A 24521-nucleotide genomic window follows, 5' to 3' on the forward strand; every position below is an offset into this window, starting at 1 on the left:
TTTTACTGTAATTCTTTCGAAATAATATTCATCATCTCCCAAGAATTACAACACTAATAAGGGTAATAATGGCGGATAGATGACGTTTTCAATGCAGTAATCGATTTGACGTTTGCTGTCAATTGTTATGTCATAGTTGTTTTATGGGCGCCATCTTGATATAACTCAAAAACTTGGGTTTTTTTTATTTAGTTAGATTTATTCACTTTAATAATTTTTAATAAAATCTTTGTATTTTTAAATTTTAATGATACGGAGTGGACCTAAAATGGACCATCTCCTTTATGTGGAGGATTTTTGTCGAAACTCGGTGACAATGTCGCTTGGATACGTAGGTTTCGGTCGAAACAGTAAAATAAATAAAATATTCACTGTTCGTCTAATTATATAAAAACAATCTTACAACAGATGTGTATGAGATAAGTCCATACGCAACGTTCGCGGGCGGCGACCAGTTGGGAGTGGGCAGCGGTTCACGCGCGTATACGCTTCAGCTGCGCGCTTTAGCGAGGCACGAGGACGACGCCGCGCCGCCCTCCCATCCGCCTTGCTGTGACGGTGAGTGTACTAGTAGAGGCAGCGGTTCGCGCGCGTATACGCTTCAGCTGTGCGCTTTAGCGAGGCACGAGGACGACGCCGCGCCGCCCTCCAATCCGCCTTGCTGTGACGGTGAGTGTACTAGTAGAGGCAGCAATTCGCGCGCTTACGCTTCAGCTGCGCGCTTCAGCGAGGCACGAGGACGACGCCGCGCCGCCCTCCCATCCGCCTTGCTGTGACGGTGAGTGTACTAGTAGAGGCAGCGGTTCGCGCGCGTATACGCTTCAGCTGCGCGCTTTAGCGAGGCACGAGGACGATGCCGCGCCGCCCTCCCATCTTGCTGTGACGGTGAGTGTACTAGTGGGGGCAGCGGTTCGCGCGCGTATACGCTTCAGCTGCGCGCTTCAGCGAGGCACGAGGACGACGCCGCGCCGCCCTCCCATCTTGCTGTGACGGTGAGTGTACTAGTGGGGGCAGCGGTTCGCGCGCGTATACGCTTCAGCTGCGCGCTTTAGCGAGGCACGAGGACGACGCTGCGTCGCCCTCCCATCCGCCTTGCTGTGACGTTGAGTGTACTAGTGGGGGCAGCGGTTCGCGCGCGTATACGCTTCAGCTGCGCGCTTTAGCGAGGCACGAGGACGACGCCGCGCCGCCCTCCCATCCGCCTTGCTGTGACGATGGATGTACTAGTGGGGGCAGCGGTTCGCGCGCGTATACATTTCAGCTGCGCGCTTTAGCGAGTCACAATGACGCTGCGCCGCCCTCCCATCCGCCTTGCTGTGACGGTGAGTGTACTAGTGGGGGCAGCGGTTCGCGCGCGTATACGCTTCAGCTGCGCGCTTTAGCGAGGCACGAGGACGACGCCGCGCCGCCCTCCCATCCGCCTTGCTGTGACGGTGAGTGTACTAGTGGGGGCAATGTTTTGCTGTATCAGGCAGTGTTCACATTTATATTGAGTGGATATAGTTATGACTGTATACAGTATAAATACTGTACAACTACTACTAATATTATAAACGCGAAAGTTTGTATGCTTGTTTATTAGGTTGTTTGTTTCTGTTAACGCTGCAACTACTGAACCGATTTTGCTAAAAATTTAAATGGAAATAGATTTTACTCTGAATCTATTTCTTAATAACACATGGGCTTTTAATTCCATAAATCCATAGTTCCCAAAGAAATTTGTGAAAAACTAAATTTCACGCGGACAAAGTCGCGGGCATCCGCTAGTATATAATATATTTCCTAGTAATAATATTCAAGGTCTTTGTAACATTACCGTCAAAGAAATACCGCTGCCTTAAGTACTAGTGTGTACGACCCTTAACTGGATTGGCCAGTAAATCCTCTAAAGCTCCATTTACACAGAGGCAAAGTGTCTAGCCAACGACCTAATAGACGTTAGGTGTGGCACGGTGTTGGATATCATCTTTGTGCTTGTTCACTCATACATATAGATACCTGTACATTCTGAACACTCGAGTGTGAAACAGAATATTCTGATTTGAATTTCTATGATCTAAACTATAATGGCTGACTGCAGGGTTAGCTAGCTTATTCTTTACATCGAAAGTTAGATTAGAAGGTAACACACATTCATCATTAGCCCAGTGGATATGACCTCTGCTTCCGATTCCGGAGGGTGTGGGTTCGAATCCATGTGGGCATGCACCTCCAACTTTTCAATTGTGTGCATATTAAGAAATTAAATATCACGTGCCTCAAACGATGAAAAACATCGTGAGGAAACCTGCATACTAGAGAATTTTCTTAATTCTCTGCGTGTGTGAAGTCTGCCAATACGCATTGGGCCAGCATGGTTGACTATTGGCCTAGCCCCTCTCATTCTGAGAGGAGACTCGAGCTCAGCAGTGAGCCAAATATGCGTTGATAATGATGATGATGATGACACATTCATCATCATCATCTTCAGCAGATCCTTGTTAAGTGAGCGAGACTTATATCTAACTTGCTCTATAGGCACTTTGTAACTGTCCAAAAATTAGGCTCAAACTTGTTCATCATCAGATTTTCATGCAGCTTTTACTGATAGATAAAGCAAAGTTTGGAGTAACATGATTTGATTGACAAAAATCGGAATTTAGATAAAAAAAATTTAACCGACTTCAAAAACAAAACATACTGACTAAAATAAAAATCGAAAAATAACATCATACTAAGTTCTATCTATCATATTATGTTCTAACTGATGATCAGTTTGAAGGCGGTGCTAGTCCAATGATGTATTAATTCAAGCCATGTAAGATTTAGGTTTTTCAGACAGTGTTATTTCATGTAATTCTTTCAGAAACGGCTTATATTAAGGTTTAGCACCGCCTTCAAACTGATCATCAGACGAATTGAGAACCTCCTCCTTTTTTGAAGTCGGTTAATTAATCTGGAATAATCTGAATTTCATGCAGCCAGAATACTGACACCCGGTAATTTAGTGGGATTAAGTTAAATACATTAAGTTATTTGTTTTCACAGAAGAAACATGCGTGGATGCCTGCGAAGCTCAGCGACGTAGACGGCGACGAAGACACTACTGCCCGGATCATGGTGAGTTGGATGACATTTTATGATGATAAACAAAAAAAAATATTTTTTTTTTAATAGAGGAAGATTTCCTCTTCACAGTTTATTTTCCTCTGTAGAGGAAGAACAAAAATGTCCGTTTGCTGTGGGCTCTTCTCAGACCAAAGCGCATTTGGAACCCTCGTAACTTTATTTACCACCTTTAAATCACATAACTCGACGTTTCAAAAGTGCTTGTAAAATAAACTTTTTTTTTATTCTTTACAAGTTAGCCCTTGACTACAATCTCACCTGATGGTAAGTGATGATGCAGTCTAAGATGGAAGCGGGCTAATTTGTTAGGAGGAGGATGAAAATCCACACTCCTTTCGGTTTCTACACGACGTCGGAACCGGAACGCTCCGGAACGCTAAATCGCTTGGCGGTACGTCTTTGTCGGTAGGGTGGTAACTAGCCACGGCCGAAGCCTCCCACCAGCCAGACCTGGACCGATTAAGAAAACCTCAATCGGCCCAGCCGGGGATCGAACCCGCGCATACCACTGCACCACGGAGGCCATCAATAATTATCCTACTTTAAATAAGTGAATTTTGAATTAATTTAAAGTTTATATCCTCAATAACAGTTCATCAGCACATCGAAAACATTGAAAATATTTAAAAACTTAATTTAAAGTGTTGTGCATAACTTTTTCCAACTATCTAAAGTGATAAATTTCGTTTAAAAGTGCCAAAAAAACCTTTGTGAATACTAAAAACAATTTTTTATTTTTTTTCGTTGTGGGTAAAAAAATTATCTTTTGACGCGTCCTACAGCAGAATATTGACTATCTTAATCACACCTCTTAATTCACAAATATTTGTAAGCTTCACCGTAGCGTAGTGGAATGTACCGCGGATCTTGAGACGATATACCGTGGTTCGAAACCTGCTACGGCCAAAGATTTTTTCCGTTTATAAATTTATTTTCTACATTTCTACATAAATAGTTATTTGATCAAGAAACGTTTACTAATTGAAAACATTAATGGAATATATTTGACCGTACCGATACAGCGGTGGTGAATTCTGAATTCAGGATTTAGCGTCAGAGAAACGCTGTATGATTGAGAGCAGTGAATAAAAGAAATCTGTCACCTAAACGTCAAATTGACTCAAAATAAAATTGACTCAAACTGTCACTTGTCAAATGTCAAACGTACCCAGTGTTTCTACATAAAATATTAAATAGGACTCAGACAAGTTCAACTTTGATTGTCAACTATGGAAAACCAAATGGAATTACTTCTCAACAAAATAAAAGAAGAGATGGCACTACAAACCAAACAAATAACTGAAACTGTGTTGGAAAGTTTGGATAAGAAACTTGCATCAGTTATTGAAGAAAATAAAGCCTTAAAAACTAAAGTTGAAACTTTACAACACAAGGTTGATTCCCTGGAAGATAACAAAAGAAGGCACAATTTAATATTTTTTGGAGTAAACGAGATGGAGCAAGAGGGATCCTTAATTGATTACACAAAAACGATAATTGAAAGAGAAACTAACACGAATATACAATCCTACGAAATAAATACCGTACAAAGATTAGGGGCCAAAGGCAAAGGAACTCGCCCTTTACTGATTGGTTTTACCTCAATATGGAAAAGGAACCAAATTCTCAGGAACAGATACAAAAAGGGAGACCTAACGAGATCAGACATTTCGATTAAGGAGGACTACTCAAAAGAGGTTTTACTTAAAAGAAAAGAACTGGTGCCTCAACTATTGCAAGAGCGGGAGAAGGGCAAGATAGCCTATTTAAAAAAAGATATACTAATAATAAAAGATCCTAAAGAAACCAACCAATTCAAAAGAAAAAGAGACTCAAAAGAGTCTCCTAATGATAAAACAAACACAACTAGACCAGCTTCCAAGAAAACAAACACAAACAATATTCTAGATTATGTAACTCGAGGACAACCTTCTTATTCAGGTTCAAAAAACTAGCATGCACCGCCAGCCACGCAAAAATCATTACAACAAACAAACAAACTACTAAAACAAAATCTATCACCCCAATCCGGCCGGTCACCGTGGGGGAAGAAGACCACTACCCTCCAACCGAAAATAATAACAACAGAAGGACAAATCAAAGCACACTAAAAATTTGCACTTATAATGTACGATCTCTATCGTCATTTGAAAGATATCTTGAATTAACCTATGCTCTCAGTGATATAAACTACGACATAATAGGTCTGTCAGAAGTCAGACGAATGGGCTGTAACATCGAAGAATACAAGGACAATGTCTTGTGTTATATAGGTAAAACAAAAGGCTTATACGGAGTAGGATTCCTTATTAAAAAAGAGCACAAAAACAAAGTAATAAAATTTACGGGTATCTCAGAAAGAGTAGCGCTCTTGCAAATGGAGTTTAATAATTTTCGACTCTCTCTAATACAGGCTTATGCACCAACTGATAAAGCAAACGAAGACGAAATCTGTGAGTTCTACAAAGACTTAAATCAAGCTCACTCCCTAGCAGATGACAAAGTTCTGGTAATTGGAGACTTTAACGCAAAAATAGGCCAGAAAATAAAAACGGATAATAATCAAATCATTGGCCAATTTGGCTTCGGCGAAAGAAATGGAAGAGGAGAAAGACTCATAGAATATGCCTCCGAACACAAACTAGCAATAATGAATACCTTCTTCAAAAAAAAAGAGCAATAAAAAATGGACTTGGATATCTCCAGATAAAAAAACTACCAACGAAGTCGACTTCATAATGTCAATTGCTCCAAAAATTATAACGAACGTTGAGGTTATTAGTAATTTAAAATTCCCCTCCGATCACAGGCTTGTTAGAGCTACTCTTATTTTAAAATTACCGAAAGTCTCTAGAAAAAACTTTAAATCTATGACAAATAGACCAAAAACAAAAGAAGAGATTGAAAAATATTTAAAGAATCTTACAGAAATCATGGAAACTTCAGACCAACTAAGCAAAGTTACCGACGTACAGATTTACTACGATCAGCTTGAAAGGACCATACTTGATAGCCTAACAACAACAAAACAGCTACCAGAAGGCAAAATACATAAAATATTCAGCAAGGAAACAGAAATCTTAATTAATAGACGCACAGAATTAATAAAAACAAGAAAGAAGAATAAAGAAATAAAAAATGAACTTAGCAGATTGTACAAAACTACAAATAAATCAATAAAAAAAGATTACTGCAACTACAGATACAACATTATAACTAATAATTTAGGAAAATTCAGAAGTACAAAAAGGGCATTCAGAGATCTAACCACACATAAAAAATGGATACATAACCTTAACCATACATCAGAGGAAACCAGCACAAGGAAGATTGTAATCGAACACGCAACAAACTTCTATATAAACTTATATCAGAAAAGAGACAACGCCATCATTGAAAACCAAATAAACTATCCAATAATAACTAACACTGTCCAACCAATTGATGAAAAGGAGGTGTATACACACATTAAACAATTAAAAAACGAAAAAAGCTCTGGCCCAGACGGAATCAGCAATGAAGCTTTAAAGGTGGGATCACCAGTTTTATTATACCATTTGACTAAATTATTTAATATGATCTTGGACACAGAAATAGTTCCCAAAAAATGGTGCTCGTCAGATATTATCCTACTTTTTAAAAAAGGCAATCCACAAGATATAGGAAACTATAGGCCAATCAGTCTTCTAATAAGCTCGTACAAACTATTTGCTTCAATACTACTGAAACGAATAACCCAGGATATTGACAATTTACAACCTGTAGAGCAAGCAGGCTTCCGGTCAGGTTTCAGCACTATCGATCACATTCAGACAATAGAACAAATAATGGAAAAATACAGAGAATTCAACAGATCCCTCTATGTGGCGTTCATAGATTACAGCAAAGCTTTTGACAGCATCAATCACAGCGCTATCTGGAAAGCTCTTTACTCGCTAAAAATCGACCAAAAATATATAAATATAACCCGCTGTCACCAAAGCTTTTTATAGCGGTCCTTCAAGATATTTTTAGCAAAATGAACTGGGCACAAAAAGGCATACTGATAAATGGCAACTATCTCAATCATCTAAGATTTGCAGATGACATTGTGATAATGGCTGAATCACCTAAAGACCTGGAGGAAATGATAACAACACTCGATCAGGAAAGTAAAAAAGTAGGACTTGATATGAACACAGATAAGACAAAAATAATGACCAACACTTACAAAAGACCAATACAAGTAAACGGACACCTAATAGAATATGTTGACAATTATATTTATTTGGGGAAACAAGTCTCATTTAACGTAAACAGTAACCTACTAGAAGTGACAAGAAGAATAAATCTGACATGGAAAAAGTTTTGGTCGTTGAAGGAGATATTAAAAGGTAACTATAGCCTACACATGAAAAAAATTGTAATGGATTCCTGTATTACACCATGCCTCTTGTATGGTTGTCAATCTTGGGTATTCACAAACAGTATAAAACAAAAAATTGCTAATACACAAAAAGCAATGGAGAGAAGCATATTACGGATCAGAAAAATACATAAAGTACGAAGTGAGAATATAAGACAAAAAACGAAGGTCACAGATGCGCTGAAACAGGCACTGACAATAAAGTGGCAATGGGCTGGTCACATCGCACGCTGTTCTGACAGAAGATGGACAATAGAAACAACCAAATGGAAGGGTCCATCAGGTAAAAGAAAAGTCGGTAGACCAAAGCAGCGATGGGAAGACGACATCGCTCAAGCAGTGGGGAGAAATTGGATTGACCAAGCCAAGGACAGGGAAAGGTGGAAAAGGTTGGGGGAGGCCTATACCCAAAATGGGGTCCATATCCCAAATAATTTAGATCTAAGTTAACTAACATTAACTAACACTATATTATAAGTACATTTGTAAAAAAAAAAAAAATTAATCACTAACACAATGTATAATGTAAAAAACTGAGGATATTGGAATAAAAAGGCTTTATTATTATATTATTATTATTATTATCCTCAATAAGCGTAAAATAATAATATGGGGTTTGTATTAAACTACTTGGACCTTGCTTACGAGGTAAACGCCATTTGGAAAGTTGAGTTATCGGATATTGTTCCAACAGTAGTATCAGTCGATGGTCATACAGAGAAAAGCTTCGAAGAACACCTTTTTATGAAGTTTTCGCTTGACTGTTAGATCAAAAGTCTATATGAAGGCCTCCGTGGCGCAGTGGTATGCGCGATGGATTAACAAGACGGAGGTCCTGGGTTCAATCCCCGGCTGGGCCGATTGAGGTTTTCTTAATCGATCCAGGTCTGGCTGTTGGGTAAACAAACAAAAAATCATCGTAAGGCGGTCACAAACATCGTGTTACTCAATTTTTGTGTAAAACTAAGTTTTAAGTAAGGTTTTTCTATAATAATAGTGTTTTTCTTTCGCAGGTTGCTCACAAGACTCAGGGAGTTGAGGAAACACTGCCAAATTGTTTAGTCAAATAATTATCTAGTCAACATAATTAGAAAATTCAGTTATACATATTAATATGTATACTAAAATTTTTACAATAATATTGTCTATTTATATTATTAGATTGTTTCATTTATATACCTTACCACTTTCTCTACATAAACCGTTAGAAAAACCTTTAGCATGTTCAAGATATTAAGTGAAAAGAAAGTTTTAGATCGTACCTTTAAAGTCCAGCTGGTCTTTTTTTTTATTCTTTTACAAGTTAGCCCTTGACTACAATCTCACCTTATGGTAAGTGATGATGCAGTCTAAGATGGAAGCGGGCTAACTTGTTAGGAGGAGGGTGAAAATCCATACCCCTTTCGGTTTCTACACGGCATCGTATTGGAACGCTAAATCGCTTGGCGGTACGTCTTTCCCGGTAGGGTGGTAACTAGCCACGGCCGAAGCCTTCCACCAGCCAGACCTGGACAAATTAAGAAAATCTCAATCTGCACAGCCGGGGATCGAACCCAGAATCTCCGTCTTGTAAATCCACCGCGCATACCACTGCGCCACGGGGGTCTTTTCACTATTTTGGTCTTTATTAACAACCTATTATAATAAACATCAAATAAACTTATAAATGTCATTTACCTACTGTATGATGTCCACGAAGGGTTGTCAGTAGGCACCGGATGATATTTCTTACATAGAATCTCAATTTCGTTAAAGTCAACTAACATACGTCAAAGTTAGTGAATTAGCCTACTGGAAATAATGAATTAAACATATAAGAAGCTTTCCTAGTGACTTTTGACCTATATCAATTGTCAATGAACATTGGCAAAACGATAAATCACAAGAGTTGTATATTGAGGAGGATGCCAGTTACAGAAAATTCCGTAAAATCATTACTAACGCAAGCATTTCTTGCTTCATAACACTGCCTTAAAGTTATGCTTATTCATACAAATCCTACATGATTTATGTATCAGCACAGTTCTTAACTGGTATCCACATCACAGTAACAAGTAACCATAGTAACTTGTAAAAAAAAACACTCGAGAGGTGTCAAGGATGGCAGTCGGATGGAACCAAGTTCTTTTCGATTAATTAGTCCGCTAGTACCAAATATAAATTGACACCACACTGTTCAGTGTGAAATAGAAAGACGAAACGATTGGCTTGCTTTCTATGAGAGAGAGAGAGCGAGAGAGAGCGAGAGAGAGAGAAGAGAAACACGCGCACGCCGCACGGCTTACAACTATAGCAAAAAGTGTCGTTACAACTTTTGGTCTTAATTTTTTCCGTCTAGCCCCCTTTCGCAACTTGCGATAAGGAACATTGATCCAATAAACTAACAATCATTTGAAATGTAAACGACTCTATTACCCACTGTTTAAAAGCCTGGCCTGGAACTCGAATCCAGGTCCTCGAAACCCATTACACCTAACCAACAAGGTGCAGTTAATCTCCATCATTACCAGTCTTGTTCGAGGGTTATATATATCAACCCATATTCGGCACACTGTTGAGCACGTCTCCTCTCAGTAGGAAAGGGGTTAGGCCAATAGTCCACCACGCTGGCCGAATGCGAATTGGCAGATTTCACACACGTAGAGACTTAAGAAAATTCTCAGGTATACAGGTTTCCTCAAGATGTTTTTCCTCCACCATTTGAGACACGTGATATTTAATTTCCTAAAATGCACATTACTGAAAAGTTGGAGGTGCATGCCCTGAACCGGTTTGATCGCCCTCCGTAATCGGAGGTAGAGGTCATATCCACTGGACTATCTATAGCTTATTCGAGGGTTAAAAATACATAGTTCTATCTTTCAAGGGCTAAAAGCTTTGTAAATAAAGTTGCACCCTCGCGTAGTTGATAACACAGGCTCGTGGAAGAAATTAAACTGTAATTTATCATAACTCAGCTTCACTTAGCAAATTAGCGCAGATGGAAAAACAGCGTTAAGTGCTTTAAAAGCGAGCTTAACGTAATTATTCACAATAGAGTTTACGTGGATGTCTGCCTAATTAGCTTAGTAGTAGTTTCCATGCTAGGTTTTTACGTCATTGGTATAAGTTTCATCATTATCAGCCTATTTTAATGACTGAATATGCCTTTGGGCTTTGGTCTTTATTAATAACCTATTCTACTAATATTATAAACGCGAAAGTTTGAATAGATGTTTTAACGGCGCAACTACTTTACCGATTTGGCTGAAATTTAAACCAAAAATACATATTATCCTGGATTAACACACAGGTTACCTTGCATCACGGAGAAATCCATAGCTCCCGCGGGATTTGTGAAAAGTGGATTCCAGAAGACGAAGTCGCGGGCGTCCGATAGTTATAATAAACATCAAATCAACTCAGAAATGTCATCTACCTACTGTATGATATCCACGAATGGATATGGAATTTCGTATACATTAACGTTAGTGAATTAGCTTGCAGGGGTTTTCCAGAACCGTTAGCAAAACCATCATGATATCTGTCCATCTTAATTAAGGGCGTAATTAACATTACCTCAGTAAGTGGTACGTATTGACTGAATAAAATGGTCAATGACATTCAAAATCGCTAATCTTTTATTTCTTTTTCTGTGCAAGTTAGGCCTTCACTACAATCTCACCTGATAGATGATGCAATCTAAGATGGAAGCAGGATGACTTGTTAGGAGGAGGATAGAGGAGGTAGGATGGCGGCTAGCCACGACACCGACCGTAATACCTCCATAGGTCCAGCCGGGGTCCCAGGACTTTCGTCTTGTAAATCTAAAGCGCATACGTCTGCGCCACGGTAGCCGTCAAAACGAAACTATTGTTCTATAACCTTAATGTCCCTTAGGGTAGGAAATGTCAAAACATTATGGAATCGGTACCGATTTTAAGATCTTGTAGTAAGACCCCAGACCTCCCTACTTACTCGTATCTAAAGTAATTATCCTTTCAACTGTGCGAGGTTACGTGATCGGTTAACAGATGTGGCGCAACATTATTTTTAATATCATTGTACTAAACATGCTACTATAAAGGTATGCTATTATAAAGGTTAGGTATGCAGCAAGATGTTTTTATTTAATTTCAAATCCAACTTATTATAGGACTCAAAAGTGATTACAAATATAAGAAAACTAATGTCGAACAAAGGTTATGATTCACAATACTTGTCAGGACAACTTAATTAACAAATCAAACTGTAACCAAAATAAGACCCTAGAATGGCAGAGAATGACCTTGAGTGAAGTCACGTACTTGTGAAAGATGTGTGTAGGGTTAAAGGTACCTTTGACTGGTAACAAACACTCCCCTTTTCCACTCAAGTCACTCTACCCGCCTATCCCAAGTAAGCCATAAAGAATTACACAACAAGAGATGTGGACGGCTCTAACGCCACGAGCACACTGAAGCCGTTCGTACCGCAAGTCGTTGTAACGTAGCGATAAAAAACTGTGAATGTAAGTAGGTATCATAAAATCGTTTATCCATTCCAGAATTTAATTTCATAGCAAAGTAAAAATGACGTCATCTCATTGTACCTAAACGACGTCGCTACAATATTTAATCTAGTCTGAGAGCCGACACAGAGCAATTAGGCCGTTATAAGATTACGGCATTAATGGAACTTGAGCGGAAAATCAATAGGATCTAGTTTCCTTTCGTTGCGCCATTACTTTATACGGACAGGATACAAACAAAAATACAAAGGCAAGTACAGTTCTACGGCTTAGATTATGTTCTCGGCTTATCTTTTGAATTCCTTTTTATGATTTATCTAAAACTAGCGGACGCCCGCGACTTCGTCCGCGAGGAGCTTTTCACAAATCCCGCGAGAACCAAGGATTTTTCCGGGATGAAAAAAGTAGTAAGTTTTCTTTTTTTTTTTATTCTTTACAAGTTAGCCCTTGACTACAATCTCACCTGATGGTAAGTGATGATGCAGTCTAAGATGGAAGCGGGCTAACTTGTTAGGAGGATGAAAATCCACACTCCTTTCGGTTTCAACACGGCATCGTACCGGAACGCTAAATCGCTTGGCGGTAACTAGCCACGGCCGAAGCCTCTCACCAGCCAGACCTGGACTAATTAAGAAAATCTCAATCTGTCCAGCCGGGCATACCAGGCATGCCACCACGCATACCACTGCGCCACGGAGGCTGTCAAAAAATTTTCCAGGATGTAAAAGTAGTAAGTTTTCTATGCCAAATTTCAGTCAAAGTATTTCAGTCAAAGTCCTCCTTTGCGCTTCAGTAGCCGCAGCGCAAAGGAGGAATAAACATACACACACACAAGCACACACAAACTTTCGCTATAAAGTGTGACTAGTGGACGCCCGTGACATTGTCATTGGAAAACCTGAACCATGACATTTTTATTAGACTACAATTGTTACATTCTTCTTGAAACACTATCTATTAATGAAAACCGCAGTAAATCCATTTCCTAGCCTGAAAAATCTACGGGTACAGACGCGGAAAGCGACTTTATTTTGGCCTACTAATGACTGTAAAGATTGAGATACATAACCTACGTATTTATGTTTGTTATTAGACAAAGCTATCATCACCATTATCAACCCATATTCGGCTCGCTGCTGAACTTAAGTCTCCTCTCAGAATAAAAGGGGTTAGGCCAATATTCCACCACGCTGGCCCAATGCGTATTGGCAGACTTCACATACGCATAGAATTAAGAAAATTCTCAGGTGTGCAGGTTTCATCACGATGTTTTTCCTTCACCGTTTGAGACACGTGATACTAGTATTTAATTTCTTAAAATGCACACAACTGAAAAGTTGGAGGTGCATGTCCCAGACCGGATTCGAACCCACACCCTCCGGAGGCAGAGGTCATATCCACTGGGCTATCACTGCTCCGAAGTTATATACTAATAATAAAATATAATCTAAATATATTAAAGCGAGTGGTCAGTTACTCATCAGCACGAAATCTCGTATGTATATAGTTAGTTGACATCAGCTAACAACGAATTTTGCTACTTAGCCGGATTAACGAGGGCTAAGTGTTATCGCCGCGTTGGCCGCTTTTAAATTTACATGTTTTTAATATATAGTTTAGGAAATAGTAGTCCGTGACGGATATGACGTCGCTCGATCTCGTGTTGGCTTCAGTGTGCTCGTGGCGTTCGAGCCGTCCACATCTCTTGTTGTGTAATTCTTTATGGGTTACTTGGGATAGGCGGGGAGAGTAACTTGAGTGGAAAAGGGGAGTGTTTGATATCAGTCAAATGATCCTTTAACCCTACACACTTCGTTCACAAGTGCGAGACTCTACTCAAGGTCATTCTCTGCCATTCTAGGGTCTTGTTTTGGTTACAGTGTAATTTATTAATTAAGTTGTCCTGACAAGTGTTGTGAGCCTTTGTTCGACATTAGTTTTCTTATATTTGCAATCACTTTTGAGTCCTATAATATAATGGCAAAAGAATTCGCGGGCGTCAGCTAGTGATTAATAAAATAAAAATGCTTTAATACTACGAATAGTTATATTTAATCCAAGCCAAGAGCCGGCACAGTGCAATTAGAGCGTAATAGGATTACTGCATTAATGGAACTTGAACGAAAAATCAATAGAATCTAGCCGCTTTGTTCTATTGTACTATTGAGACTATCTATTAATACATTCGATGATTTAATCCTAAGCCTATTAATAAACTAGGTGTAGTGTAGTTATACAGGGTCATTCGGTCTTTAGTGCGGATATTTTTTTTCGTGGTTCTGTAACATTAATTAATAGAACATAAATCTACAAACAATTCGGTACATTTTATGTAATAATTTTTGACTTAAATATTCAAAATAATGGACACATTATCATTAAACAAACTGTGCAACTGCTGGGGGCACTTCCTAACGTCCTTTAATTATAAAAAAAATAATACATAGTTAGATATATATCAAACGAAAACGCAAAAAGGACAACGGTCATCTTACAGATCGTGTTGAACGGATTTTGTCTACCGTAAAATTAAAAATCCGTTTAATGTGATGCATCCGATACGTACGATGCGGATCAGTGGACGCCTACCATTGGTAGAATGTAGGAAAATTACCCGAATAATTAAAAATTAATTAAAAAAGACTTTGACATGCTTACATACAATAATAATAATAAATCTTTATTTATTAAACAAGACAATCATGATAATAGATTTGACCGGTTTCCATCATAAAATTTTATATAATTTCAATACATGGTATTTTTCAGTCAAAAAGAAAGAAATTTTGCTCGAAACTTTAAAGTTAATAGATATCCTTTTAATCCGAGAGAGAGATTGGGCAGCTTTTATATAGCGCGCTTACAATAAAGCCTTGCAGCATGTATCCACTCTTAGCTTTAGAAGTACTTAATAAACTAGGATCAGCAGTGTTTTATGGAGTTGCACAATGAATTATTTTTATGTTCCCCGAAAAAAAAAAACAATGAAGCGGTAACACCACCCAGTATAGCCCAGAATCAGTGGAAAAAATTTACAATTGATTATTATTATCAAGCTAATTTTCCGTGAGTAACTTTATCTTGATGGGACGTTCAACTTTTTTATTTACGAAAATTCTTGATTCTGGTAGCTAACATTTGTAGGACAAATCTCGTTCCGACGCTCAGAAATTTACTACCTGGTAATCCAGTTAGCTACCATAATCAAGATTTTTTTTAAATAAAAAGTTGAGCCTCTCATCAAAATGAAGCTACTCCCGTGACTAGCTTCATCTTGATGATGACGCTCTAATTAATTAGATTAGTAGAAAATTATTACTATTGGATCCAAAGTCGGAGTAATTATTGTGACGTACAAAGGTCGCCGTTGACGGTCAATTATTCTCACGTTTCTGTTGCACCCACGACTACAATTGATCGTGTGCTGGTCACTGCGTACAAGACTTGTGTAGCACAATACGTGATATTGTGAGGAGGTATCTCACACTGGATCCTTAACCGCCCCGCCTGTTACTTGGTCACTCAAAAGCCCCGCAAGCGAAACAGCAGATTTTTTAACAATAATTCATACCGTTATGAATTATTGTTAAAAAATTAATTATGTGCTATTTTTTTAATTAAAACATAAAAAAACGCTGACTTTTATTCCGTGACCAACGATGTTAAATAAAAAAAAAATCGGTTGTCTGTAAAGTCGGTTTACTGATGATAGTTGAACGTGACAACATCATAAGAAAATACTGATGGAATGGTTTTCAAAAGAAAATGTACGTTTTTCTAAAAATACTGTATAATAATCTTCATTCATTCAGACCAGAATTATCTTTATTTTTTGTAAAAAAGTTGGCAACCCTACATCTTTTTTCGAATGTGCAGCCCGTTTCATCAAATTATAAGACGTTGTCACGTCAAAAAAATTATATAGGTTTAAATAAATAAATAGAAAAAAAGTGTTATATACTCAGGTTCAGGTTTTTATTTAATGAAATATGGAATATATTCTTACTCTAAGTAAACGATAATGTAGCTTCGAAATTGGTGTTAATGAAATGTTTTCGACTTCAAAGAGAATAAGTAATTATAACGTCGCTAATAATATTTTAACGAGTACGAGTTGTAAGTTACGTAATCAAGGATTCGGAGTTAATTAAAATATAATTAATTGGAGTTAATTATAATTAAACTGTATATAGGTAGATACATAATAATTATAATATGTCCTCTTTCCCTAGGCTGGCTATTTTTACAAAAATATTTCTATGTCAAAAATGATTCAAGATATGAGAAGCTAATCAAAGCCTCAACAGCTCTTCGGTTATACTGAGGTAGGTTTAGGTTCGAGGTTCGCTTCTTAGTTGATGCAAAAAAGCTGCTATTGTTTTATGATTATACAGGGTGCTCGGGAGTATTTCCCATAACTCTTCTTTAACAAAAATTAATTCAAAATGTTGGTGGTGGTTATGGTGGAACATGTGTTCTAAAATGAATATTATCGGAGTAAATAATATTTCTTTTGAAAATAGATCTTAAAATTTGTCCCTTAGACGCATCCTTATAATAATGACGTATTTGTATTTTAAAATTCAACGTCGCTTTGTTACCTAAAGGCGTGAGTTACATGGATAGTCGGTATTATTTGAATTATGAAAACATATTTTTTGTAGTTAATTAGTAAAGCAGTTCGGTTCCTATAAGTGGTCTCATTACTACCTTGAAGTTATGGTAAATATTTCCGAGCACCCTGTATATAGAAAGATAGTTATCAACCCATATTCGGCTCACTGCTAAGCTCGAGTCTCCTCTTAGAATGAGAAGGCTTAGGCTAAAAGTCCACCACGCTGGCCCAATGCGGATTGGCAGAATTCACACACGCAGAGAATTAAGAAAATTAAGATAAAGATAAATATACTTTATTTGCACACCACAAAGACAAAAACAAGTGAAATAAAAAACAAATTAAGAAGAGATCAGCATACAAAAAGCGGCCTTATCGCTAAGTAGCGATTTCTTCCAGGCAACCTTCGGTTTAGGAAAACTTAAGGACATCAGCAGGTGGCGTAAAACGAAAATAACCATAGTATTAGTAATACACATACATACAAATAATTTACATCCTAATACATAAACAATATTACACAAATACCTACAATAATGAGTAAAATACATATCAAAAATATACTAATAAATACCTTATATTGAAAAGAAATAATATATACAGATCGTCGTTACTGCACCAGATAATGAGACTTTACGGCATTTTTAAAAATGTCCAGTGTCTTTGATTGCCGTATGTTTAAAGGGAGAGCATTCCATAACTTAACGGCTTGCACAACGAAAGAATGTTTATAAAATTTCGTCTTATGCACGGGTAAACATAGAGTTAGTAATCGACACTGTCTCAGTTCAGACTGCACTCCCTGAAACGTAAATTTCTCCTTCAGATACACAGGAGATTTTGGATTAAACAACACACAGTACAAAAGTGAAAGTACATGCAGATCCCGGCGACGACGAATAGGGAGCCACTTGAGCTTCTGACGGAATTCAGAAATATGGTCATATTTGCGTAGGCTAAATATGAACCGAATAGCAAGAAAAATAAATAATATAATAAAATAAAATAAAATAAAAATATAGAATAAAATTCTCTGGTATGCAGGTTTCCTCGCGACGTTTTCCTTCACTGTGGGATGAACACGTGATTTTTATGCACACAACTGAATAGTTGGAAGTGCATGCCCCGGACCGGATTCGAACCCACACCCTCTGGAATCGGAGGCAGAGGTCATATTCACTAGGCTATCACGGCTCGGATTTAAAAGTCCCTCTCTGTCTCTGCTATAGGAGAAGGAGATATTCGTATTTAATTGGAGTATTAGTCTTGAAAACTTTTTAATCAACTTAGACGTATTTGCATAAAGAATGTTTTCTTTAATATTGTGAAAAAAGAAATCCCCGAATTGCCCTATACAAATTACAACAATCGGACCTAAAAGTTTATCGACTCCAGATGGTACTTCGGAAACGAGTTTCAGCGAGTATATTACACATAACAGGCTCCTATGCAAATTTTATTCCCAAAATCCACGGCTTGATGGAAAACGGGCGCTCCGAGTGTTATCGGCACAACCCGAAGGAAGTTTTGGGTCTAGTTGATAACCCATACGCGTCCGGGGTACATCTGTCGATTAGCTTATCATATAAACCACATTTGAATATCGATATTAGGTGCGTGTATTTGAATCGGGTGCTGACAATATTTAACTTGTAACCCGAGGAAATAACTTAAAAGGTGCCATAAGTCTTTTTAACAGTATGCTAATGGAAGAAATTAGTGTTTTTCCACAAAATAATATGATAGATCATCCATCATCATCATTATCATCCGATGGACGTCCACTGCTGGACATAGACCTGTTGCATGGACTTCCAAACAAAACGGTCTCGAGCCGTCAGCATCCACTTTTTTTTCGGTCCACCTAGTGGGGGTCGACCAACACTGCGCGTTGCGATGCGGGGTTACCATTCCAGCACCTTGGGACCGCTACGTCCATCGGCTCTTCGAACTATGTGGCCTGCCCATTGCCATTTCATCTTCGCGACTCGCTGAGTTGTGTCAGTGACTTTGGTTCGTCTGCGGATTTCTGATTCGATCACGCAGATTAACTCCAAGCAAAGCTTGCTTCATCGCCCGCTAGCTAGCGACCAAGTTAGACATGAAAGATCAGTCAAATAAAAAACCGTTGCCGATTTTTCTGATCTTTCTAAGATACAGGTATTACATATCAATCGGTTTTGCCTGCGTAGATGCGGTAGTTTTCCTGTAGACAATATAGGAATACTAAGTATAGGTAACTTCTATGCTATTCGTGTTTTGTGTGATTTGGGAAATTTTGGTTGGGAGATCCTTTGTAGTAGAGTTGAGGTTCTTAGTTGCTGGTGGGAGGCTTCGGCTGAGGCTAGTTACCACCCTACTAGCAAAGACGCACCTCCAAACGATTTAGCGTTCCAGTACGATGTCGTTTAGAAACCGAAATGGGTGTGGATTTTCATCCTACGCCTAACATGTTAGCCCGCTTCCGTCTTAGATTGCATTGGTGCATTGTAATCGGTGTAGGTACATACATAAAACCGGACAAGTGCGACTTGAACTCGCGTCAAATTAAAAAACAAATAAATTGACAAAATGTCATCCACATAATATGATACAAATTACAAATGTCATTCGGTAATTACGGTGGCTATCTTATAGTATGTACACTTTGTTGTCCACTTCGATAGGTTGATAATGACAATAAAGACGAAAATAGTGAAAAGGCCAGCTGAAATTGAACCTAATTATATATTTTTTTTTCAAGACCTTTTATTTGACGTATCACATGATTAAGTTAGTAAAAGTTTTTTTTTCAACTTTCCATGTTACCCCCATAAGTGCCCCCCATATTGAAATGTTATCTTTTCACGATACATCCCTGTATTTGGGTCACAAAAATTTATATGTGGACTAAAATTTCAATTGGATTAGTCCAGACCTTAAAATGTGCACGAGTGAGATTATAAGGGTTCCGTTTTTGTACTGCGTACGTTCGGAACCCTAAATTCAACATCCTCCTCCTTTTTGAAATCGGTCAAAAATGAGCTCAGTTACGCAACTTCAGTGTTTCCAGTTAATACAACACAATGCAGGTTCAGTGATAAACGAGCTAGCTGTGCAGATTAGTCCGTCTCCTGCGTGCTATTAATCAACGGTTTAGAAGCTAACACCTCGGGCGGTAGCCTACCACGTGATATATACCCACTGGCCTACTCGCCTACTCGCATGCAGGCCAGATAAATTGGGAATGATGCTGATAAATACTGCAGTTTAAATTTCTGTATACGATAATGTATTAAGATAATAATTAAGCTAATAATGTTATCGCCGTTTAGTGTTGGAAATAGTAGTCTGTGACAGATATGACGTCGCTCGATCTAGTGTCGGCTTCAGTGTGCTCGTGGCGTTCGAGCCGTCCACATCTCTTGTTGTGTAATTGTAGTATATAACGAGTGTCAATTCATTGTGTCATCAGTAATAAACTAGCTACCGAGCAAGACTGTCTTTCACTCGCACCTTACCGATATACCAACTGGCGACGAGTCGTGTACATACCCGCGTTTAAAATAAAAAAATAAAAAATGAGTTCTTATCTCGGAAACTTAGCTTCTTTTGACTATAAAATTAATGAGTGGGAAGTGTTTCACAGTAAATTAACACAGTTTATAAAGTTAAATAAAATCTCTGATGATAGTCAAAGTGCAGTGTTATTGACACATCTCTCGGATGACTCATATCGGTTAATTCGAAATTTGGTGCACCCAAAGAAGCTCGAAGTATGTAGTTATACTGAGCTGGTAGAAGTGCTAAACCAGCATTTTACGCCAAAAAATTCTACGAAGCAAGCAGATCGGACGGTGAGAGTATCGAAGAATGGGCGGCACGGCTAAGAGGGTTGGCCGTATATTGTGACTTCGGTGCTGAGCTGGACACGCTCCTGCGCGACCGTTTCGTTCTGGGCTTCCGAGCAGGGCCGGAGCGTGATAAACTCTTCGAATGTGATTCGAAAACCTTGACATTCGGACAAGCCTTGGAAGTGGCACAGAAGACGGCTTGGGCGCGACAGGCGCGCGTCGTCGTGAAAGAGGAGCCAGTATTTCGCGTCGGTGAGCAGCGGAAGGCTGGCCACGGCCAGGCTCAGGCCAAGCCGAGTCGATCGGAGGATAGATCGAGTGTAATGCAGCGCTGTAGTGTGTGCGGGTTGCGATCCCATAGTGCCGATAAGTGCAGGTTCCGTAACCTGAAGTGCAGATCCTGTGGGGGAGGGCATTTAGTTAAAATGTGCAAAAATAAATCTAATGTGCATAACATCGGTGCACAATCGGAAGGGTGTTCCCAAGACCCTCTTGCAGGGAGGGATTGCAGGGAGTGTGACCTTTTTAACATGAGGTACGTAGACTATAAGCCCATATTATTAACAGTAAACGTGAACAATACTCAGTTACATATGGAATTAGACTCTGGTTCGGGTGTATCTGTGTTATCAGAGAATTTTTATTTAAAATATTTTAAGAATTCTAAACTACATAATGGTGATCTGCGAATGTGCGTATATACTGGTCATAAAATTACACCTTTAGGATATTTTATTAGTGAAATTACGTATAATAATAAAACAAATAAAATTAAATTTTATATTATTAAAAACGGGGGCCCCCCGTTACTAGGTCGTGATTTTATGGCTAAGTTTGGAATTTCTTTTGTATCGTCTAATAATAATAATTTAATTTGTAAAAATAGGCCTACTGAAGATGTGCAGCGGTTGTTAAGTCAATACCCAGAGATTTGGAAGGATGATTTAGGATGTTTTAATAAGTTTGAAGTTGAATTGCACTTAAAAGATGATGCGAAACCGAAGTTTTTTAAGCCACGATCCGTTCCTTTCGCATTGAGAGACCAAGTTAACGCGGAACTCGATAGATTAGTTAAATTAGGAATTCTCAAGCCTGTTAACCACTCAGAGTATGCCACCCCGATAGTTCCAGTGCTAAAAGAAAACGGGAAATTAAGAATTGCTGGAGATTATTCGTGTACATTAAATAAAGACCTAAAGATAGATAAATACCCCTTACCTAGGATCGAGGAGGTTTTTTCTAGACTAGGAGGGGGAGAGTGTTATTCGAAAATTGACCTAAGTAATGCTTATAATCAATTTAAATTATCGGAGTCATCTCAAAACCTTACGACTATCAATTCTGAAAAAGGGATGTTCGCTTATACCCGACTGGTTTACGGGCTAGCTAATGCCCCAGCAATATTCCAGAGAGCGATGGAAACATTATTAGCAGGGCTGGATGGAGTTAGCGTCTGGCTAGATGATGTTTGTATAACTGGACCAACAAGGGAAATTCATATGTCTAGACTTCATTCGGTTTTAAGTAGATTGCAAGACGCAGGTTTACGTTTGCAAAAAGACAAATGCGTTTTTTTCAAAAATAGTGTGACGTACTTAGGGTACGTGATAGATAAGACAGGGTTAAAAACATGTCCTACGAAAGTCGAAGCGATACTCAAAGCGCCCGCGCCCGCGAACGTGCTCGGGGTCAAGCGTTTTTTGGGAGTCGTTAATTATTATAGGAAATTCATTCCGGGTGCGTCGGCGTTGCTAAGTCCACTGCATGAGTTATTACGCTCAGGCGCACAGTGGCATTGGAGCGAGCGGCAGCAAGCGGCATTCGAGAGCGTGAAGCGCGAGCTAGCTAGCGAGCGCGTCTTAGCACATTTCGACCCCGCCGCCCCCCTCCTCCTCACCGTGGATGCGGGGCCGTGTGGCTTGGGAGCAGTACTCGCTCACAGAGACGCCGAAGGCCGCGAGCGTCCTATTGCATTTGCGTCCCGTTCCTTAACGCAGAGCGAAAAGAACTATAGCCAAATACAGAAAGAGGCGACGGCTATAATTTTTGGTGTGAAATATTTTCATCAATATTTATATGGACGTCAGGAACCGTTTATACTGAAGACGGATCATAGGCCGTTACTATCTATTTTTGGTAAAAACAAAGGCATTTCTGTCACTGCTGCCTTACGTTTACAAAGATACGCAGTAATATTATCCGCTTATAATTATACAGTACAGTATATAGATGGCAAGAATAACCAAATCGCAGATTTCTTTTCTCGCTCACCCATATCGGTAACATTAGATAATGAACGAGAGGACGGTTACGCTAAATATTTCTTATTCTTCGAGTCGAACGCGGAACCGGTATTGTTCAGTGATATTAGACACGCGACCGCGGCGGACAAGGTACTGAAAACAGTAATGAAATACATGAGTAAAGGTTGGCCTAGGAAAATAAAGTGTAAATCAATATTGCCGTATTTCCTATGTAAAGGAGATCTAGAAGTGGTGGATGGCTGTTTATTACGGGGCCATAGAATAGTAATTCCGGTCGCCTACAGAGAAAGTATGTTAAAAGAACTACATTCATCTCATTTCGGCATAACAAAAACTAAAAATATGGCTCGCGGAAAAATGTGGTGGCCTCAGATCGACTCGCAAATCGAACGGATGGTGAACTCGTGTCAGACGTGCGCAGGCCTGCGCAGTGCGCCGCCGCGCGCGCCGCCGGCGCCGTGGCCTCGCCCGCCGGGGCCATGGCATCGAATCCACCTAGATTATTTTTCTATCGGCCAGTCAATTTATTTAATTGTCGTGGATGCATATTCTAAATGGTTAGAATGCATTTATATGGACCGGGGCACATCTACCGGTGCGCTTATTTTTAAGTTAAAAGAAATGTTCTCTAAATTTGGCGTTCCCGCTGTGCTAATCTCGGATAATGATGTTAAGATAAGTTCGGCGGAATTTCATAACTTTTGTAGAATGAACGGAATACAATATCTTACGTCACCGATCTATCATCCAGCTAGCAATGGACAGGCAGAGAACTCTGTAAAAACATGTAAAAAAATGATAAAATGCATTCTATCTGAAGGTAAATGCCAAAAACATGTCAATGAGAAACTCCTTAGTTTTCTTTTTAACTATAGAAATAGTGTACATTGCGCAACAGGGGCCACACCGGCTATGCTGATGATAGGTCGGAATTTAAGATCTAGATTGGATTTAATTTTACCGCCTAAGCAATTTGATAAACAAGACAAGCCAACATTAAATCAAAGTCGTAATTTTATTGTAGGTGAAACTGTTTGGGCTAAATGGTATATTGCGAAAAAAGGTATCTGGTGCGTGGGCGTAGTTAAAAAAATTATAGGATCGCGAATGTTACAAATTTACTTTGAAGATTATAAGACAAATTGTAACAGGCATATTGACCAGGTCAGAAAATATACTGGAAGTGATGTAAACTTAGATGATTGTCTAGAAACGCCTCATAGTTCAGTTACGCCATTTTCACCGCATCCGTCAGTCCCCGCGCCGTCGCTTACTGAGCCACCGGCTTCTGGACCGGCATCTCCGCCCCCTCCTGACATTGCTGTGGTGGAGGAGAGGGACTTGCAGGTTCAGACAGGCAGTAGTCCTTCTGCCGCTGAAAATGAAGGACAAGACCTTACGGACCAAAGAGAAACGGTTGGCGAAAAAGGGGCGGAGCCTGGGGAAGACGGTGAAAACAAGTTGTACGTACCAGGTTCCGATTTAGTTAATGAGCCAATTAGTTCTGACAGTTCTAATCCCGATGTCTGGCGATCTACTCGTAGAAGAGTTAGAAAACGTATAGATTATAGGCAGTATTTTAAGTAAGTAAACAAAAATATACCCGTTGTGTATATATTGTTCCAGGTTTCCAAACTAGTGTTGGAGGGATGTAGTATATAACGAGTGTCAATTCATTGTGTCATCAGTAATAAACTAGCTACCGAGCAAGACTGTCTTTCACTCGCACCTTACCGATATACCAGTAATTCTTTATGGGTTACTTGGAATAGGCGGGGAGAGTGACTTGAGTGGAAAAGGGGAGTGT

The 24521-nt window shown here is 39.1% G+C and overlaps 1 protein-coding gene and 1 pseudogene across 1 annotated transcript in view; both read left to right on the forward strand.

Moving 5' to 3' along the window:
- LOC112049060 (cell adhesion molecule Dscam2) overlaps positions 1–8670 on the forward strand; it is an 84823-nt gene extending 76153 nt beyond the window's left edge. The window contains exons 32-34 of the mRNA XM_052884263.1: positions 409–558; positions 3028–3099; positions 8527–8670. Of these exons, the coding sequence (XP_052740223.1) occupies positions 409–558; positions 3028–3099; positions 8527–8552 (248 nt within the window). The 3' untranslated portion in view covers positions 8553–8670. The remainder of the gene's footprint in view (positions 1–408; positions 559–3027; positions 3100–8526) is intronic.
- An 11378-nt stretch (positions 8671–20048) lies between these two features.
- Positions 20049–24465, forward strand: LOC128198518 (uncharacterized; annotated as a pseudogene).
- The last annotated feature ends 56 nt before the right edge of the window (positions 24466–24521 follow it).

The sequence above is a fragment of the Bicyclus anynana genome, chromosome 11 (genome assembly GCF_947172395.1).
Source record: "Bicyclus anynana chromosome 11, ilBicAnyn1.1, whole genome shotgun sequence".
Lineage (NCBI taxonomy): Eukaryota > Metazoa > Arthropoda > Insecta > Lepidoptera > Nymphalidae > Bicyclus > Bicyclus anynana.